The sequence below is a fragment of the Rhinichthys klamathensis genome, unplaced genomic scaffold (assembly GCF_029890125.1).
Source record: "Rhinichthys klamathensis goyatoka isolate OS25496 unplaced genomic scaffold, OSU_Roscu_1.1 h1tg000261l_1, whole genome shotgun sequence".
NCBI classification, from domain to species: Eukaryota; Metazoa; Chordata; class Actinopteri; order Cypriniformes; family Leuciscidae; genus Rhinichthys; species Rhinichthys klamathensis.
Genome location: NW_026606782.1, coordinates 773347 through 792598, shown reverse-complemented (window position 1 = coordinate 792598; position 19252 = coordinate 773347). Strand labels below are relative to the sequence as shown.

General features: G+C 36.9%; 3 protein-coding genes and 1 long non-coding RNA gene across 4 annotated transcripts; 2 read left to right on the top strand and 2 right to left on the bottom strand.

The window, feature by feature from the left end:
* Positions 1-860: 860 nt before the first annotated feature.
* myl12.2 (myosin, light chain 12, genome duplicate 2) lies at positions 861-7895 on the top strand. The gene is made up of 3 exons (XM_056267503.1): positions 861-1062; positions 7409-7570; positions 7689-7895. The coding sequence occupies exons 1-3, from the start codon at positions 879-881 to the stop codon at positions 7859-7861; spliced, it is 519 nt and encodes a 172-aa protein (XP_056123478.1). The 5' UTR covers positions 861-878; the 3' UTR covers positions 7862-7895.
* Positions 7896-7903: 8 nt separating this feature from the next.
* LOC130101681 (uncharacterized) lies at positions 7904-8598 on the top strand. Its single transcript, XR_008809028.1, has 2 exons — positions 7904-7973; positions 8433-8598. It is a non-coding gene; the product is annotated as an uncharacterized LOC130101681 (long non-coding RNA).
* Positions 8599-8998: 400 nt separating this feature from the next.
* bag1 (BCL2 associated athanogene 1) lies at positions 8999-11964 on the bottom strand. Its single transcript, XM_056267502.1, has 7 exons — positions 11865-11964; positions 11416-11541; positions 11082-11164; positions 10882-10995; positions 10359-10466; positions 10053-10115; positions 8999-9939 (listed from the first exon to the last, which is right to left on the bottom strand). Exons 1-7 carry the CDS (start codon positions 11899-11901, stop codon positions 9850-9852), a joined length of 621 nt encoding a protein of 206 aa, XP_056123477.1. The 5' UTR covers positions 11902-11964; the 3' UTR covers positions 8999-9849.
* Positions 11965-12827: 863 nt separating this feature from the next.
* chmp5a (charged multivesicular body protein 5a) lies at positions 12828-17569 on the bottom strand. The gene is made up of 8 exons (XM_056267501.1): positions 17422-17569; positions 17187-17291; positions 14316-14362; positions 14076-14169; positions 13658-13729; positions 13440-13548; positions 13251-13366; positions 12828-13147 (listed from the first exon to the last, which is right to left on the bottom strand). Exons 1-8 carry the CDS (start codon positions 17485-17487, stop codon positions 13097-13099), a joined length of 660 nt encoding a protein of 219 aa, XP_056123476.1. The 5' UTR covers positions 17488-17569; the 3' UTR covers positions 12828-13096.
* Between the last annotated feature and the right edge of the window lie 1683 nt (positions 17570-19252).

Below are 19252 nucleotides of genomic sequence, written 5' to 3'. Positions count from 1 at the left end.
AGGTGTTCTGCCTTTTTTTTTTTTTTACCTGAATAGGTACGTCTAATTTTCTTAATTTACTGCACGAGTATCTCAATCTCCAATATTTTTATGTGTTGAATGTGACGTTATAGTTTTATAATTTATATTGCACACGACACAGACTCCTAAATACAAAAAAAAGCCAGCTCCGTTGCTAGTTAGCTTATTAGTAAGTAACTTATGTGGTATGCTGCTTCCTGTCAACATTTCAAGCTTTCTTATTGCCCATCAGTGCTCTTACAAAGTCATTAAATGTGGACGAACGAACTGAAGTGATGTATGAAAATAAACATAACGTAAGCTTTAAAGCAGTGGTTCTCAATCCTGGTCCTAGGGAGCCACTGCTCTGCACAGTTTGTATGTCTCCCTCATTTAACACACCTGATTCAGATCATCAGCTCGTTAGGAAAGAGCTTTATTAACTGAAGTGGGTGTGTCAGATAAAGGAGACATATAAAATGTGCAGAGCAGTGGCTCCCTAGGACCAAGATTGAGAACCACTGCTTTAAAGAATTTAAGTGCTAAGTTTTTGACAACTACGTTAACGTTATTTAGCCAGTAGGCTGATCAGCTAATATTAACGTAACTTAGCTAAACAAACTCATAACCAGTCTTGAATAGGCCTACACAATACTCCGTTCGTCTTAAAAGTAAGTTGTTTTAAATAAAGTAAAAGTCATTGCTGGGGTTGGCATCGTTGCTGAATGATTTTTTTAGTAATTCTTCTTTTTGAATAGCTCCTGTACTCTTATAATCTGTGTTAAATGGTTTTGACCATAGACTGTAAAATAAGGTTTTGACTAACAAGCAAAATGTCTTTTTGTAAATTTCAGTTTTAAAAGCACAGAACTGTCAAAATGTCTAGCAAAAGGGCTAAGGGAAAAACCACCAAAAAGCGCCCCCAGCGGGCCACATCAAACGTGTTTGCCATGTTCGACCAATCACAGATCCAGGAATTCAAAGAAGCATTCAACATGATCGATCAGAACCGTGATGGCTTCATTGATAAAGAGGATCTGCATGATATGTTGGCCTCATTAGGTAAGGACAAAGTAGTTTTCTAAAGCAAAAAGGTTGAATCTTCTGCCCTTCACTCTTAATGACACCGTTTCCATTCCAATGGACATCACATTCCCTCACTCTTTTCACTGTAATGCCATTTGGTGCCACCGAAAAATACTATATACTATGGAAGCTTGTTTCCACCACAGAATGAAAAATAAAAAAGGTCATTTTTATCTCACAATTCTGACTTTTTTTCTCACAATTGCGAGTTTACATCTTGCAATTCTGACATTATTTCTCAGAATTGCGAGATATAAAGTCAGAATTGCGTGATATAAAGTCAGAATTGCGTGATATAAAGTCAGAATTGCGTGATATAAAGTCAGAATTGCGTGATATAAAGTCAGAATTGCGTGATATAAAGTCAGAATTGTGAGATATAAAGTCAGAATTGCGTGATATAAAATCGCGATTGCGTGTTACAAAGTCAGAATTGCGAGACATAAAGTCAGAATTACGAGATTATAAAGTCAGAATTGCGAGATATAAAGTCAGAATTGCAAGATATAAAGTCAGAATTACGAGATTATAAAGTCAGAATTGCGAGATATAAAGTCAGAATTGCGAGATATAAAGTCAGAATTGCGTGATATAAAATCGCAGTTGCGTGTTATAAAGTCAGAATTGCGAGATATAAAGTCAGAATTGCGTGATATAAAGTCGAAATTGCGTGTTGTAAAGTCAGAATTGTGAGATATAAACTATTCTGAGGGGAAAAAAGTTAGTCTTTTTCCCCCTTAGAAATGGCCTGATAACTCGCAATTGCGAGTTTATATCTCACAATTCTGAGAAAAGATGTCAGAATTTCGAGATATAAACTCGCAATTATGTGTTATAAAGTCAGAATTGCGAGATGTAAACTTGCAAAAAAAAAGTCAGAATTGTGAGATAAAAATCGCAATTCTGTCTTTTTTCTCGCAATTGCAACTATTTCTCATAATTGCGACTTTATATCTCGCAATTGCGACTTTATTTCTCAGAATTGCGACTTTATATCTCGCAATTGCGACTTTATTTCTCAGAATTGCGACTTTATATCTCGCAATTGCGACTTTATTTCTCACAATTTTGACTTCATATCTCGCAATTGTGAGATAAAAAGTCGCAATTATTTGTATTTATTTTTTTATTCAGTGGCGGAAACAAGCTTCCATAATAGTCAAGTCAAGTCATCTTCATTTATATAGCGCTTTTAACAATGAATTGTTTCAAAGCAGCTTTACAGAGATAAACATATAATTTAAGGTAACAGATTGTTTTGGCGTTATAGCGGTTCTTGAATAATGTTACTTCCAGCTAAAGTTAACTTTGATTGATTCACCTCCGTCGAAATGATCAGACTTTAAACGCGAACCTGTGATTAACGCTGACGGCGTTCACATGCTCATTTAGAATTCTATAGTTATGTGCTTTTTAAAATATGTGCGCAGGTTTGTAATTCATACAACCCAGCCTAAACAAACTACTTTTCTTGCCTATAAATTTTGATACAGAATTTTGTTTTATTTTATCACTTCGGGGTACGCGAGCCGGAATTCACAGCGCTTTATCTGTAGAGTGGGAAAGGGATCCTCCATAGGGAGAGGATAGTGGATACTTCAGCACTGCATTGTCATCGGGTCCAGGCGAATCTCCTTCGTCAGATCTGGACACGGCCTGGATCCGGCAGGCTGCGGGAAAACCTCGGGATAAACAAAGACACTAATATTAGCGTAGATGCCATTCTTCTTATGATGTAGCGAGTACATCAAGATTTAAGGGAAGTGTTCCCAGTTCCGGCTGACCTAATCTATGCAGCCTAACATTGAATTTATAGAAGTCTATAATGTATTATGTGTATGCTAGGTCAAAGAGATGTGTTTTTAGTCTAGCTTTGAACTGACAGAGTGTGTCTGCTTCCCGGACAATGGTAGGAAGACTGTTCCAAAGTTTTGGTGCTAAATAGGAAAAGGATCTACCGCCAGCAGTCGATTTAGATATTCTAGGTATTATCAACTGGCCGGAATTTTGAGATCGCAATAGACGTGAAGGACTATAATGCGTTAAGAGCTCGCTCAAGTACTGCGGAGCTAAACCATTTAGTGCTTTGTAGGTAATCAACAATATTTTAAAATTTATACGATGTTTAATAGGGAGCCAATGCAGTGTTGACAGAACCGGGCTAATATGGTCATATTTCCTGGTTCTGGTAAGAACTCGAGCTGCGGCGTTTTGAACTAGCTGTAGTTTGTTTATTAAGCGTGCAGGGCAACCACCCAGTAGAGCATTACAATAATCTAGCCTTGAGGTCATGAACGCATGGACTAATTGTTCCGCATTTCCCAATGAGAGCATATGGCGTAATTTAGATATATTTTTAAGATGGAAAAATGCAGTTTTACAGATACTAGACACGTGGCTTTCAAAAGAAAGGTTGGTATCAAATAGCACACCCAGGTTCCTAACCGACGACGAAGACTTGACAGAGCAGCCATTAAGTGTTAGACAGTATTCTGGGTTATTACGTGTGGAAGTTTTTTGTCCAATAATTAGAATCTCTGTCTTTTCAGAATTTAGTAGTAGGAAATTACTAGTCATCCAATTTTTTATATCAGCTATGCATTCCGTTAATTTTGTGAATTGGTAAGTTTCGTTGGGTTTTGAAGAAATATACAGCTGAGTATCATCGGCATAACAGTGAAAGCTAACTCCATGTTTCCTAATGATATCTCCTAATGGTAGCATGTACAGAGTGAACAGCAGCGGTCCTAGTACTGAGCCTTGTGGTACGCCATACTGAACTTGTGATCGATAAGACATCTCTTCATTTACTGCTACAAACTGATAACGGTCAGTTAAGTATGATTTAAACCATGCTAATGCAATTCCACTAATGCCAACATAGTTTTCTAGTCTATTTAAAAGAATGTTGTGGTCAATGGTGTCAAATGCAGCACTAAGATCGAGTAACACAAATAGAGAGATACAACCACGATCGGATGATAAGAGCAAATCATTTGTGACTCTAATGAGAGCGGTCTCAGTGCTATGGTACGGTCTAAATCCGGACTGAAAATCCTCGCAGATATCATTTCTTTCTAGAAAGGAACATAGTTGTGAAGATACTGCTTTTTCTAATATCTTTGACAGAAAAGGCAGATTCGAGATCGGCCTGTAATTGACTAATCTAAGATTATAATAATCTAAAAGAACCGCTAACTAAAATTGTTTATCATAGCCAGTTTAAAGGTTTTTGGTACGTATCCTAGAGACAAAGATGAATTAATGATATTAAGAAGAGGATATATGACCTCTGGAAACATCTCTTTCAGTAGCTTAGTCGGTATAGGATCTAACATACAAGTTGTCGATTTAGATGAATTAACGAGTTTGCAGAATTCTTCCTCTCCTATAGCAACAAATAAATCAAATTTTTCCTCAGGGAGACTACAATGCACTTCCTGATGCGATACTGTGGTAGACGGTTGCATAGTTATAATTTTGTCCCTGATATTATCAATCTTATAAGTGAAGAAGTTCATAAAGTCATCACTGCCGTGTTGCTTTGACACTTCTGAGCTTGAAGCTTTCTTTTTCGTTAGTTTAGCCACTGTTTCAAATAAATACCTAGGATTATGTTTATTTTCTTCTAATAGGTTTGAAAAATAAGCAGATCTAGCAGCTTTTAAAGCCTCTCTGTAAGCAATTGAGCTCTCTTTCCACGAAATCCGAAATACCTCTAGTTTAGTTTTCTTCCAGTTGCGCTCCATTTTTCTGGCTGCTCTCTTTAGGGCCTGAGTGTGCTCGCTGTACCACGGCGTTGGACTATTTTCTATTTAATATACTGCTATATGGGATTTCAGTAATAATTATCTGTAATTCTCTGGATGCTACTATCCAGATCAATTATTGTCAAGTGTGGGTATCTGCAGGTTGAACTAGGTGTGGGAAAGGTCTTTATCATTGGTCTTTCTGGGTGTGGGGTAGGGTTAGGGGTTCATTTCTGTTGTAGCAATTCACCTTTCTGCATGCACACTACTCCGCCCTGCAACTATCCCTGGCTCATTACTGTTGCAATGGACACTAAAATATGAGCATTAAATGAGGTTCATATTTTCCTGGTCATATCTACATATGGTCATATTTTTCATGGTGTTCTGAAACGGTTAACACTAAGTCATAATAAAATACGAATATCTCTTTAAAGTCGGCATGAAACGGAAGTTGAGATTGTCATTTTTTCCTTGTTGTGACGTATATCCGAGTGAAACGGCTTCTGAAATTAGAAAAAAATGTAGGGCGGGGCTTGATTTCGTCCTTCGGGAATTGATTGGATCGTTGGAGGTTGGGGTGTTGCAAACAAAATGGAGGCAGATTTGAATGTATCTTCTCTGAGAGGCGGTGCACCGATAGCCGCACCCTCATCGGCTCTGGCCGCACCCTTTCGCCATTGCACGTGACCGAAAGAGAAGAGTGGTCGTTTCGAGGGGGGAGGGAAGGGTAATGTATTTGATTAAAGATTATAAGGGTACATGAATTTAAAAAAAATAATGAAGTGCACAGATAAATCATTTATAATAAACACTACAATATTACATATAAAAAGAAGATTTGTCAAATTTGATTTCATGCCGACTTTAAAGCTGCAGTCCAGAGTTTTTCCTCTTTGTCGCCATCTCTGTTCGAAATCTGCAATTGCAGTCATTCGCGGAATTATCAACTTTACGTGAGTTGTACTTCAACACCCTCGACACGGCACAGCGCGGATGAACACAATGTTTGAGGAGAGTGTGCTGTGCAGCTGTCAGTCACCGCGCCGGTGTGGATACTGGCATTCAGACTTCACAGATTATTCGTTTTGGAAGTATGACCAACATAAGAATTTTCACCGGAAAATGTCATCTGAACAAGTAAAAAACATCCACTTTTGTTCTAGTTCTGACATTGCAGTAAATCGCGCTGATTAAATCTAACAATCGCTTATAAGTTATCATATCACGCAAAACTGTGCAAATTATACTTTGTTCTCAAATTGTTAATGTTAACAACATCAGCATTGCGTGACTACATTTAATGCCCTTCAGATATTATCCTTGTTTTTGCATGGGTCCGGTTGCAGTCTCTTCTTTCTGTAGCCACTCCAAAGTCCGAAAGAAGTCTTTTGCATTTTACAGCGGGTGAATCTGTTGTCACTGGTGATTGTCGTTTAAACCTTTCTGGATCCGCCATCAAATTGATAAGTTTAATTATATCAAGTGCTGTGAGAAAAGGCTATAAATCTCCACCTCCAACATCCTCACACGCAATATAGCTTATTCTAGCCGAGACTCCTTCTTTATGTGTACAGATGTGACGTAATGACGCAAAGACAAGCTCGAATCTCCCGCGGAAATCCACCAGTACCACTGGAATTAAAAACATTATTACAAGCTTACCACTTTGAATCGAACTAAGGCAAGCAGATAGTTTTGAACACTGGCTGGTTATGTATTTTCTCAAATATGTATTTTGGATAATTTTTAACCCCAAAAAATGATCCATTTTTAACCCCAAAAAAAGCTACGGACTGCAGCTTTAAATAAACCAGCATTATCTGTTTAAAACACAAACACATAAAAAATCCAAGCAGCATACATTGAAAGAGAGAACAAAAACTTTTTTTTTTTTTTTATTAAAACAAAATAATGACAAATAATAAATAACAAAATATATTATAACATAAATTAATTTAAACGTAGGGGGTTAATCATTATATTGCAAGTCATTTAAAAAGTTTAAATGCATTCCTTTTTCAGCTGCTTAAAGTTGTCATGTGACGCCAGTGAACACGTCATAAGAGAAGAGCTGTTGTTGCAAAGGGGAGGGGAGTTATTTTGATTAAAGATTATAAGGGTACATTTTTTTTTTTTTATATATAATGATGTCCATGGAAAATAATTTGTCACACTTTATTTTAGGATCCAATTCTCACTATTAACTATGACTTTTGCCTCAATAAACTCCTAATTACTGCTTATTAATAATTTGTAAGATAGTTGAGGAATTGGGTAGGATTAAGGGATCTCGAATATGGTCATGCAGAATAAGGCATTAATATGTGCTTATAAGTACTAATAAACAGCCAATATCCTAGTAATATGCAAGCTAATAAGCAACTAGTCAATAGTGAGAAATCATAATAAACAATGCAATATTCCATAAAAATAATTATTGCCTGTTTTGATTTCATTGTAATTTAAAAGGACTTAAACAAATTCAAATCATTTTTAAATGCCACAAAACTTAAAATCTACATTTAATCCGATACAAACTGGTTTTGACTGACAAGTTATTTTATTGGCAGGTAAGAACCCCACAGATGAATACCTCGAGGCGATGATGAATGAAGCTCCTGGTCCCATTAACTTCACCATGTTTCTCACAATGTTTGGAGAGAAACTTAATGGAACAGACCCTGAGGATGTCATCAAAAACGCCTTTGCTTGTTTTGATGAGGAGGCGACAGGTAAGTAAGGGAAGTAAGTAAGGCATTCACCAAAATAAATAGAATATATTCTGGTTTTTGGTATACATTTATTAAATTATTTTCAGCATTGATAACCAATTTGCCTAATTTGTTCTAGGTTTTATTCAGGAGGACTACCTGAGGGAGCTCTTGACCACAATGGGAGACAGGTTCACAGATGAAGAAGTAGATGAGCTGTTTAGAGAGGCCCCTATTGACAAGAAAGGAAACTTCAACTATGTGGAATTCACACGCATCCTGAAGCACGGCGCTAAAGACAAGGATGATTAGAATGAGGCGATCACTACTGAAACGAATGAAAACTACACCGTGTTTAATTGTCTCCTTTTCCCCACATTCATCCCCACATGGGCTAGTGCAAAGGGATTTATTCATCAGCAAGGTGAGATTATTTGACTGTACTGGACCTTCTCTTAAACAGTCTATGTAGACTTGTACATAACTATGAATTACATAAAGACATGTCATCTGTGGTAAACCTCAAAGTGAATGAATGCTGTTCTGCTATGTAAATGTTGAGAAATAAATTATGGAATTATTCAGTGTAGCTTGGAGTTGCTGGATATTTACACTTTGTAATAAACAATTTAATGTAAGGTAAGTCATCAAGTTTTCTTTACAGAGTTTGGAGTTTATCCCAACATTCTTTTACAATTAAAAAACACAATTTTTGAATTCTGTTAAAAACCAGGTATTGTCATTAATATTATACTCCTGAGACCCAGGGATAGACATTTTTCCTCTGTAGAGGACATTCTATTATAGTTTTTTTTTTTTAGACCACACATGTCAGTTTTAAGTCTAGATGTCCTGTAAAGAGAAATACCAAATGTTTTTCTAGGTTTCACCATGACAACTCCCTCTCCTTGGTCTTTAAAAATAACTGACTGACTGAATTATCAAATTTAGCACTCTTATGGAAATATGATGTATTAATATTCTGCAATTATCATTTAAATCTAATTTTCAAATTGTTTGGCAGAAATAAACCTCTCAGGAAAATGTTATGGAGTTTCAAATCTGAATTTTACTTTCTTTTACAAAACCAATGTCCATTGAGGACAACCGGACTTACAAGTAAGTCTAGGTTGTTTATCAGGCATTTTGGGAGACACAACAAGTTAATAGGGAAATATATTATGTATCAATATTCCTATGACATATGAGGAAATTATGTTGCCTCAAGAACACATTGATATGCAAACTACCTACAATTATAGAGACATTGTATTGATTGGGACTACCAATTAATAGCCATTTTACACACACATTGCATAAAGTACAATGGTATATCAAATCATTGTTATATATTTCATAACAGTCGAGAATCATCTTTATACAAAAAGGTATGTTTGGTTAAAAATAGCCTGAAACCTAAAAATTAATTGGTACTTGAAAAAACATTGGTACTTGCCTATATATGTCATATCATGCCATTTTATTTTCTTAATAATCGAGTCCTGGTGTCCTTTACAGAGGTCATATATTTTTTCAACAACAACAAAAAAATCAATTTGTTTCATTTGCTACAAATAATGTAATGACATTGAAAAAAAAAAAACTAAATTCACAACAAACAAAAAAATGCTGGTTCATTGAAACCTAGATTTGGGATTGTACAGAATAAGATAAACTGCCAATGATGGTTACTAAGACAACACAAAATCGGTTTTCAAATTTTTAATTTCTCTCAATAACTTCACAACAACATCAGAGACAGAAATCGACGGAGACAACAACCAGTGGTTTGGAGCACCCTGAGATTTAATCATGATAAAAAGAAAATGAGGACTATCGAGCTACAATCCTTTGCTTTCAAAAAACAATTTCACATTTTTATATCCAAATGTTTTACTGTACAATGCTGATTTATTTTATTAATTAGATCATTTAATTGGGTCCTTTAAAAAGAAATTTTTCCAGCACCATTCTTTTTTTTTCTCTTTGACCAAAACAAGATTATGAATCCAACAACTGTCAAACTTAGGCTAGGTAACAAAGTTAAACGAGAGAACGTTCTAGATGGTCAAAACTCTTCAGTCCCATCCATAGCCAGAAGTATTTCCAACACTTAGCATGAAAAATATAAACTCATAAGTAATCAAATGCCGCCCGTTCTCTGTATGACAGGTGCATGTGTAGGTCATGGGTTGTAGGAACTGCAGGACCACCTTCAGTGCCAAAGCTCTCAGTGAGGTTCTTCAGTTGCTCATAGAGCAGCACCAGTAACTACTGATGTCAGGAGTCTTCATTCACGATCACTCTGCTAAGGCTAAGTTTTTTGTCTGAATCTTGGCCAAGTGGTCTGATATTCCAGCTTCAATTTTGTCACACTGAGCTAGGAGCCCCTAAGGACAAGGAAAATACATTTATTAAAGATCTGAAATCAAATAATGGTCATGGGTATGTTAAAGTCTTAAGTGTTTAATTAAAACTTAATATCCATAAGGCATAATCCTACCTGAACAGTTTTCACAAGTCCCTTTTTCTTCATCCTGCAGTCATTAAAACTCTCAGGCAAGTTCTGTAAATAATGTTGGAGTTTACCAATACAAAAGTGCACAAATAAAGCGACTTTACTGAAAAACAGTATTTAAATACATGTAATATACTGTAGTTTTATTTTATCTCTAAAATAATCAATTGCAATTAAACTAAAGTAGCAGCAGATTTTTTCTTCCTTATTGTGACATTACATCTGAGTGTAACGGGTTTTTAACTTTCGGGCTTTACTTTGAGCAACTTTAAGAAGCGAAAAAACAATTACCAGTGCATCTATTTCCTCTAGGATCTTCATGAACTGCTCAGAGGCGATTTTCACTCTGTGGTCCAGTTTGTTAAGAGCCTCAGCTTGCAACTCCTTTGCAAGAAAACCCTGAAAATCATTACATTATGAATTCAATTATGAGAATGACCATATTGCCAAGCCTCGTACATCAGGTACAGTGTTCAAGAAGAAAAATAAATGTTGTGTCCTAAATGACATTCTATACACTATGCACTGTGGACTCAACTGTCTAGTGTATGAATTTCATAAGGCTATTTTGTCATCCAACACCAGAATCTGTTAGCCCCTCATCAGTATGTAATTAAAGCTACGTGCGTCCAACATCCCACACTTCGGTTAATTCAGTGCATCATCCAGATATTTGAAGCGCACTTTTTCTGAATTTTCAGTGTGAACGCACTACTCACACTATTTATACTATAAAAAGGCATAGAATAGTGCCATTAATACATGAATCGGGATGCACCTAAAGACTTATCTTTTAAAAACATGTCACACATACGTTCTTCAGTCCTGTGAGTTCACCATCCACCTTCTCAAGCTTCTTGGCGGTTTGTTCCACTGACTTTTCAATGTCTTTGAGCTTTTTAAGGTCAGCTTCCTCCTCAGGACTGTTCTGTAAAAATAAAGCAGCTTGTCAGACTCAGAAATAATTACAGTTATATCTTTATGAATGAATGAACAACACATTACACATCTTACCCTCTTTCCAATCATCATCATTTTACAACCTTGCTTTACTCCAAAGCCGGACAGAGGCTCATCCATCTCCTTCAATGATTTCCCTACAGTCAGAACAACATAAGGTTACAATTCCAGTGATCCAGGTTACTCTTGCAACAGCAATACACCAATACAGTTGAAATGGCAGACTAATGATGCTTTTATTTAAAAAACTGCATTGTTCTGTTGAGCTCACAAACTTCAACTCATGACAATACTGTAGTTAATACGCAAAACACAGACCATTTACAGTTGAGCAAGTATAAACACAGAAAGCCGAGAAACAGATGTGCCTAAAGCATAGCTGTATTACCTTTAAATATGACTTTCTGGGATGGTGCTGGTACTCCTGTGGCTTCTGTCAGCGCCTCACACAAATCCTTCAACAGTGGTTCATGTCCATCTTGTGCTGTTAAAGTGATGCTGTGTTTGGTCGTGCCTGAGACAGAAGATCACAGGTTTAATACTCAAAATGATCGAGAGAGCTAACTGGAAATGTATCTGCAAATCCAGCATTAACGTTCACCACTCATTTAACCTTAATCAGATTACAATAGACTTGAAAACTCAAGATATAAATTCATAGCCTCGATATATCACTAATGGTGAAATAAGCGTCTAGAGTGATGTTCGGATCATTTACAGGTAACGTTAGCTAGCTTTAACAGCTAGTGTAAAGCTAACCTCAATAAAATAGCGACTAGATTTATTTTCGATATATCTTCATGTTTTGAAATATGAAAAGTGGTCAGTTATCTTTACCATAAGCAACTGTCACTGTCAAGGTGTTCTCCGCCATATCGGCACACTGTTTGCTAACGCTTCACAACTTTAGAATGTGTACATTATGCAACCGGAAGTGCGTCACGCCCCTTAGAAAACCGGGGATGCGCTTGATATTTGTTTGTTTTTATTTACAAAAAAAAAATTGGAATGTAGAAAAAAACAATACGATTATGCAATGATTTATTTCATTAGGAAAATACCATATACCCAAGAAGTGAGCTATTTCAGAGAGAGGGACTTTTACATAGCCCCTTTGGAAAAAACACTGAAATTTGTGTAACTGTTTTTTTTTTTTAGACTATGTAATACTTCTATTGTTCTTGTGGCATTTAATAGAAAACAATCTATTGAAGAAAACTCTTCTCAAATGTGTTATTGCCAAATAAATAGCCCAGTGGTTCCAAAACAATTATCCACAATTATTTTTAAATACCACCATTTATTGCAACTCTTACAGACTCCAGTGATGCATTTCACATTTCAGAATATTTCAGATCCTGATGTATTATCATTAATGAACTTTATTATCAAGAAAAAGAGGTAATTTTAATAATTCAAAGAATATTCAGACCTGATTATGCCTTGCTTTACATTGCTGCTCCAGGCAGATTCTTCATTCATGCTACACAGAACTATAGTACTTATACTATAGTTATACTATAGTATACTGATCAAATACTTGATCAGTTTCAACATAATTCTGTCAACATATCAGCAAGCTTCAGAGTGAAGCAAGGGCATAGACATTAATATTAACTGTAAAAATGTTAAAATTAGAAACTGCTATATTATGAAATAATATGGGTTTACATGTTTAAATGTCTGTATTTTTTGCTTGACTTTTGTAACTGTTTGGATCTCATTTCATCCAGAATTACTTTTGTTAGGACATGCGTTGATGTAAGCTCAGGAAACAATGGAAATTCTTAGTAGGTGACCCAAAATTCAGATTTAAGGTATATACCAGATTTCTTTAAATTTCTAAAAACTGGAATCTTATTGTCAATCAGGCTAACATGTTAACATGACCAAATTCTAATTAAAATTGTGCTTCATGTGAACAAGATCAACATGTAACAAAAACAGTTAGTTACAATACCAAGTGCTAGACTGGCAATGAATACTACAAAACATGTTGAATACCATTTACCAGCACTAATAACTTCCTCCAACGCATGTAAATAAAACACTGATCAGAGAACAGATTCTTATGTGGCAGGGATCTGTGGAAGTCCAAACTCATCGACCAGAACGCCATCCTGAGGGATGCAAATACAAAAACAAAAAAAATGTACAGAACAAATCACAAAAATAAATATTCCCAAAAGATAATGAATATGTGTATCTTAATGCAATCTGCACCTTATTGGTTTTTGTGTCACTGGGTATTCCTTCAGGAATGGAGGGTGCAGACGAGGCTTCATCTAAATAAGAGCTGTCATCATCCAGCAGTAACTCATCTCCCAGAGCATCCAGCTCTGCAACAGAGAAAAAAGTGAAGTTCGAAACTCCAAATACACACACACACACACACACGCACACACACACAACCTGCTTCCAGTTCATCCTCATCGATCTCTGGTGTGCCATAGCTGCGACTGAGAGCTTCCTGCACCTCGTTGGCCTCCTCCATCATGTCTTCCAGTTGATCCTGCAGGTCCTATCAGCCACAAACATTGGTAATGAAAAAGTGTATATTACTAACCACTGATCATGAATCAAAAACATTACTAAAAAAACAGTGATATCACAATGATTAGTGTGCATACTTCAATCTGATCCATCTTCACTTGTTTATATGCTTTCTTCATTTCTTTTGCTCCAATCTTCATAGCCTCCACCTAAAAAATAATTTTTTTTTTAAGTATAAAAGGTTTGTAGAATCTTACAGTTAAAAAAATATAAATATGAATGAATAAATTAAACGTAAAATGTATTAGTGCTCGGAAAAATATATACACCAGTAAAAAAGGTTTTTTTTTGTTCTCAGAATGACATTTCAGAAAGTAAAAAAACAATACATTATGAAATTATTTATTTTATTAGGAAAATACAATACACGCAAGGAGAAGTGGGCTCTTTGCAAATCAAATTTCTTGGAATTTATTAATGATTAAATGAAATTATAAATTCAACAGTGCTGGGAATACATGGACAGCAGTAAATAAGTTAATAACAAGTCTTTACGGTTGTTTTGGTGTCCCTTAATGACTGGATTGTATAGTTGGCTTGTTCCATATTAAATGACTGCTGGGAAAGCTGATCTCTTTGACCCTCATACCTGCATTATACAGTGAAAAAAACATTTAACATTATTACTAAAAACATTTGAGCACATCCTTTATCAATGTGAAATGAAAACAGAATACTAGATATTGAAATAAACATTTCACACATTGTAAATGAATTCATCAGGCTAAAACTCACATTCTCTTTTGTTTCAGCACTCTCATCGCCTTCTGTTTTACTGTATTCTGTAAAGAGATTGTTCATCTCATGCTTACAGAATTCTTTATGATTTACAGTGGGATCCAACAATCTGAGACCACTTTGAAAATCTGGGATTCAAGGTCTAATTTAATTTCAGGATTTTGAAAATATAATGTAAAACATTATATAGCCACGGTCAGTAATCAATTTAAATAAAGTATATTTGTGATCTTGTGAACTCCTAAAGGTGCCATATGACATATGTTTTGAAGCACAAGATGCTCTTTGGATCATTCTCAATGCTGGAAAATATGATCATTAGGTTTGACACAAACTTGTGGAGTTCATGAAGCTTGAGTCAGGGTTATTAAAGTTAACTAAAAACTAAAACCATAAAAAAAAAAATTACTTGAAATAAAATGTACGTAATACAGAAGCCCTGAACCGCAACATAAAAAATCTGTAAAAAAAAAGCATTTCGAGATTAAAGTCGAAAAATTTCGAGATTAAAGTCGAAACATTTCGAGATTAAAGTCGAAACATTTCGAGAGTACGAGAATACAGTCTTCCAGAAGTTGCGTGTGTGCTTCCCATTGTTTCACATTGCAGCACAGGCATTCATAATGGTGCATAGCGAGTGTTTCACAAATTCACACTGTCTGTGTGTATGTGTGTGTGTGGGTGTGTTAGTGTGTGTGTTTCGTTTCAACAAAAGGAAATTCAACAGGAGCCAATCTACCAGCATTAGGCTACCATTATAGGACGTTATAAAATATACTGCGCCGGAATAGACTTTAGCCTATAGGAAAACCAACCAAAACACTTTTCAGACTGGATGGAGATATCCAGCTTTATGAATGAATGAATGAATGAGGCATTTATATAGCACTTTCATATGTCTACTGGGCCTACACTCAAAGCGCTTTACAATCATATCAGAGAATCTGGGAACTGGGGTGGGATTAAATAAATTGTCTTCTTCCCACTCCCTTTCAGGCAGAATTGGATTGTCAGTTAAATACTGTATGTTCTGTTTTTTTTTTTTTTTTTGCACTGTATGACTTAACAGTATTTTGTCTGCCTTGTACTTTCTGTGCCATTGCCTGAAAAAAAAAAATCTCTCCTCAACCACCATTAGTGATTATTAAATCGGAGGAAATCATGGGATCCGGCCAAATGATTGGATACAGAATGATGCACTTAAAATGTATCCAGAACGTATTTACGGTGAAGAGGGAGACAGAACAGTTACTGTTGTGTTCTCGACCCAGATAGTGTTGCCTAGACAAGCACGAAAACACCTCAAAAACACTGCCACATAAAGTTTGGACCAGATTGTGATACCTACTCCGGCGGAGTCTGTGCGCTCGTCTATAACGCCATTCTGTATCCAATCATTTGGCAGGTGTTGTGCCTAATTTCGACCCCTTGCCAAATTATTACCCCCCTCGTTGAATTCAGTACCTGATTGCCTAGTCCCAACCCCGCACCTAATCGTAACCCCTCCCCCACAACGAATCCTAAACCTACCAATGCTAGGGGGGTAATAATTTGGCAGGGGTCGAAATTAGGCACAACACCTGTTCCCGTGATTTCCTCAGATTTAATAACCACTAATGGTGCTTGAGGAGAGATTCTCTGATATGATTGTAAAGCGCTTTGAGTGTAAGTCTAGTAGACATATGAAAGTGCTATATAAATGCCTCATTCATTCATTCATTCATTCATTCATTCATAAAGCTGGATATCTCCATCCAGTCTGAAAAGTGTTTTGGTTGGTTTTCCTATAGGCTAAAGTCTATTCCGGTGCAGTATATTTTATAACGTCCTATAATGGTAGCCTAATGCTGGTAGATTGGCACCTGTTGAATTTCCTTTTGTTGAAACAAAACACACACACAAAACACACACACACACACACACACACACACACACAGTGTGAAACACTCGCTATGCACCATTATGAATGCCTGTGTGTGCGGCAATGTGAAACAATGGCAAGCACACACGCAACTTCTACGGAAGACTGTATTCTCGTACTCTCGAAATGTTTCGACTTTAATCTCGAAATGTTTCGACTTTAATCTCGAAATGTTTCGACTTTAAAGGAGCTGTATGTAAGAAATTTATTTCAATTAATCATAAAATGGCCCTGATATGTCACTAGACATTAAGAAATCATGTACATTTCAAATACTTATATCACTGACAACAGTTGTCCGGCCAGCATATTGTCATTTAAAAAGTGCAGTTGCAGCCCTCAACTGATGTTGATGTTGTCATGTTGTGTTTTGGTCTGATGCTCCACCCTCCACCTATCTACCAATCACGAAGTCAGTAGTGTTGCAGCATCCGGGTTGCCAGCTCTGCTCTAGTTACCACAGCTGCAGCTCGTCACGTTCCTGCGGGATCCTGCAGCCTATCTGGCAACCTTGAGTCAGGGAGGAGGGGGAGGGGATACACCGCTCTACAGTAATTTGAAAGTGATTGCAGTACCAGTTTTGGCCACAATCTTACATACAGCTCCTTTAATATCGAAATGCTAGATTTTTTTTTTTTTTTTTACAGATTTTTTTTTTTTTTTTTTTTTTTTACGTTGCGGTTCAGGGCGTACTTCCGTGTACTGAAACTTCTAAAACTGAAGAAAAAAAAAACCAAATTAAAAATTTGGTGCTGCTGCCAGAAGGAGGACAAAAAATACTAAAGAATGTTAATATTTCAATTTAAAAAATCATTAGTTGTTATGCTAATAATATGCACAAACATGTATTAAAAATGCAAAACAGAGTGTTCTCAGACATGTGGATCACACTGTACAGTAGCCTGAATAGAATGATATGTGACATCAACTCGAGTTTCAATGCTCACTTTTGAGGGTCCATCCCTCATCTTTTTCATCTGGTCCTTATACTTCATTAGCTCTGCATCGATTCTCGCTATTTTCTTATCGATCGACTCGACCCTCGTATCCACCTATAACGGGAACACCACACAGACAGCATCCACTGTACATCCATGTCTGACATGCAAACACCAATCAGGCTGCTTCACTGATGTCCTGAGACTGCGAGACATTTACACAACCATACAGTAGCCTACTTACATTGCCTATGCAGTCAGAAAGGTTGGGTGGAGGCGTCTGTTTGCTCCGACCGAAAATTCGGTTCATTATTTATACTTATTTGCTTTGTAGAGGTATTTAAATGCTGACCATCCCAAAGGGCTTGTTCCGGTTGGTGGTAGAATTCACACACCATAATAAAAGTCACGGTTGAGGATAGTAGCATAGCTTTAGTATTTCCGATACTTCCGATGTAATCGATGCTTCTTATGTATTGCGGTGTGTTTTTTCTACTCCTCATTTTCCCCTTGAAATTGTTTTGTCCCATATCTTTTTAACCATAGGAAATTTAGGCATACCAACAATAGCTATTTAAATAAATGGATTTTCTACAATAATTGCCGACACTATGTTGCTGTCTGGGCAGATTTTCTTGCTTTTTGATAGTTTTTCTGATGACAACCCAGACAGCAACATATGTGTCATATTATAAAGTATAGCCTTAATGTTTTAATTATTGCTACCATTGTCTTACCAGTATGATTGATATAATTATTTAGTGATTCTCTTTTAAATTATGTTTATAGGCCTATATGACAGTTAACTTTTGAAAATAAAAATATGAAAGTGCTTTTAATTTCAGTTAGACCTATCTACTATGCACGGGGGTATTTCCGGTGAAGGTCTAAGGATGCTGGATTACTTCCGCCGATCGTAGAGTCCAATCAGAGAATGTCGAAAATGTTAGGGGTATTGCTCCAGAGACCTCCATTCATTCTGCACTCCGCCTGTGAGCGCCCTCATATGGACCTAGAGTGGAACTGCAACCAGTTCAGACCCCAGAAGTTTAATGTGAGTGGGAGTTCTCCCCATATTAGGCCCTGTCCCAAATGGAACCCTAAGCACTCGCGGTCTTCCTCTGAGTCCGCACTTTCGCGACGTAACGCCGCTTTGAATGTCGGGAAGAAGTCTGCTGTGGAGTCCTCATCAGCGTGGGCTCGGCAAAAGTGCGCATCAAGGGCGCAAATCGACCGCAGAGGGGGCGCTCGCGAGCACCCTTCTGAGATCTAAAAATGACAAATGGGACACACTGCGGTCTCACGGACTTAACGGACACGCGCACGCGGCAGCCATTGTAAGTCCACAAGACCGAAAGTGCACATGAAGTGTGCCATTTGGGACAGGGCCTAATATGGGGAGAACTCCCACTCACATTAAACTTCTGGGGTCTGAACTGGTTGCAGTTCCACTCTAGGTCCATATGAGGGCGCTCACAGGCGGAGTGCAGAATGAATGGAGGTCTCTGGAGCAATACCCCTAAAAATCCACTTTTCTCAGGATATATTTTTTTGTCTAGTAATTTGAATATTGTATTCGAAAGAAGATGCAAAAAAATTACACATTACTTGGTGTTAGATTTTTTAGAGTCACTTATTTGCTTTAAAAAGTCTTTTAAAATGTCAATGACGTCATACACATCGTACGACCAGAAACCTGCTTTACGGCAATCCTTCATTCACTGGTGCTTTCGCGCATAGACAGACGAGAGAAGCCGCGAAATTTAAAAATACTACTGTTATTGTGTCACGAAATGTAGTTTTAATAGTTTTTCAGTCGACAATGTAGTTGTTTAAAGCTCAAATCTGTGGTTTATTTATAAAGATAGCGCCTATTTAAAAGTTTGATCTGACGTTTTCGGAGTTGTGAGGACCAGTCTTTCACCGGGTCTCAGCGCTCTGCACCCCGCCTGGAACAGCCTTTCCTCGGCTAGTTTGCCGCTGGCTCTGATGTCTCTAGTAGTGGTTAAACGAGGTATAATTCGTCTTGTGTATTTCTAACGGGCGATCTTTGGTATCATTAATCGTGTCATTTG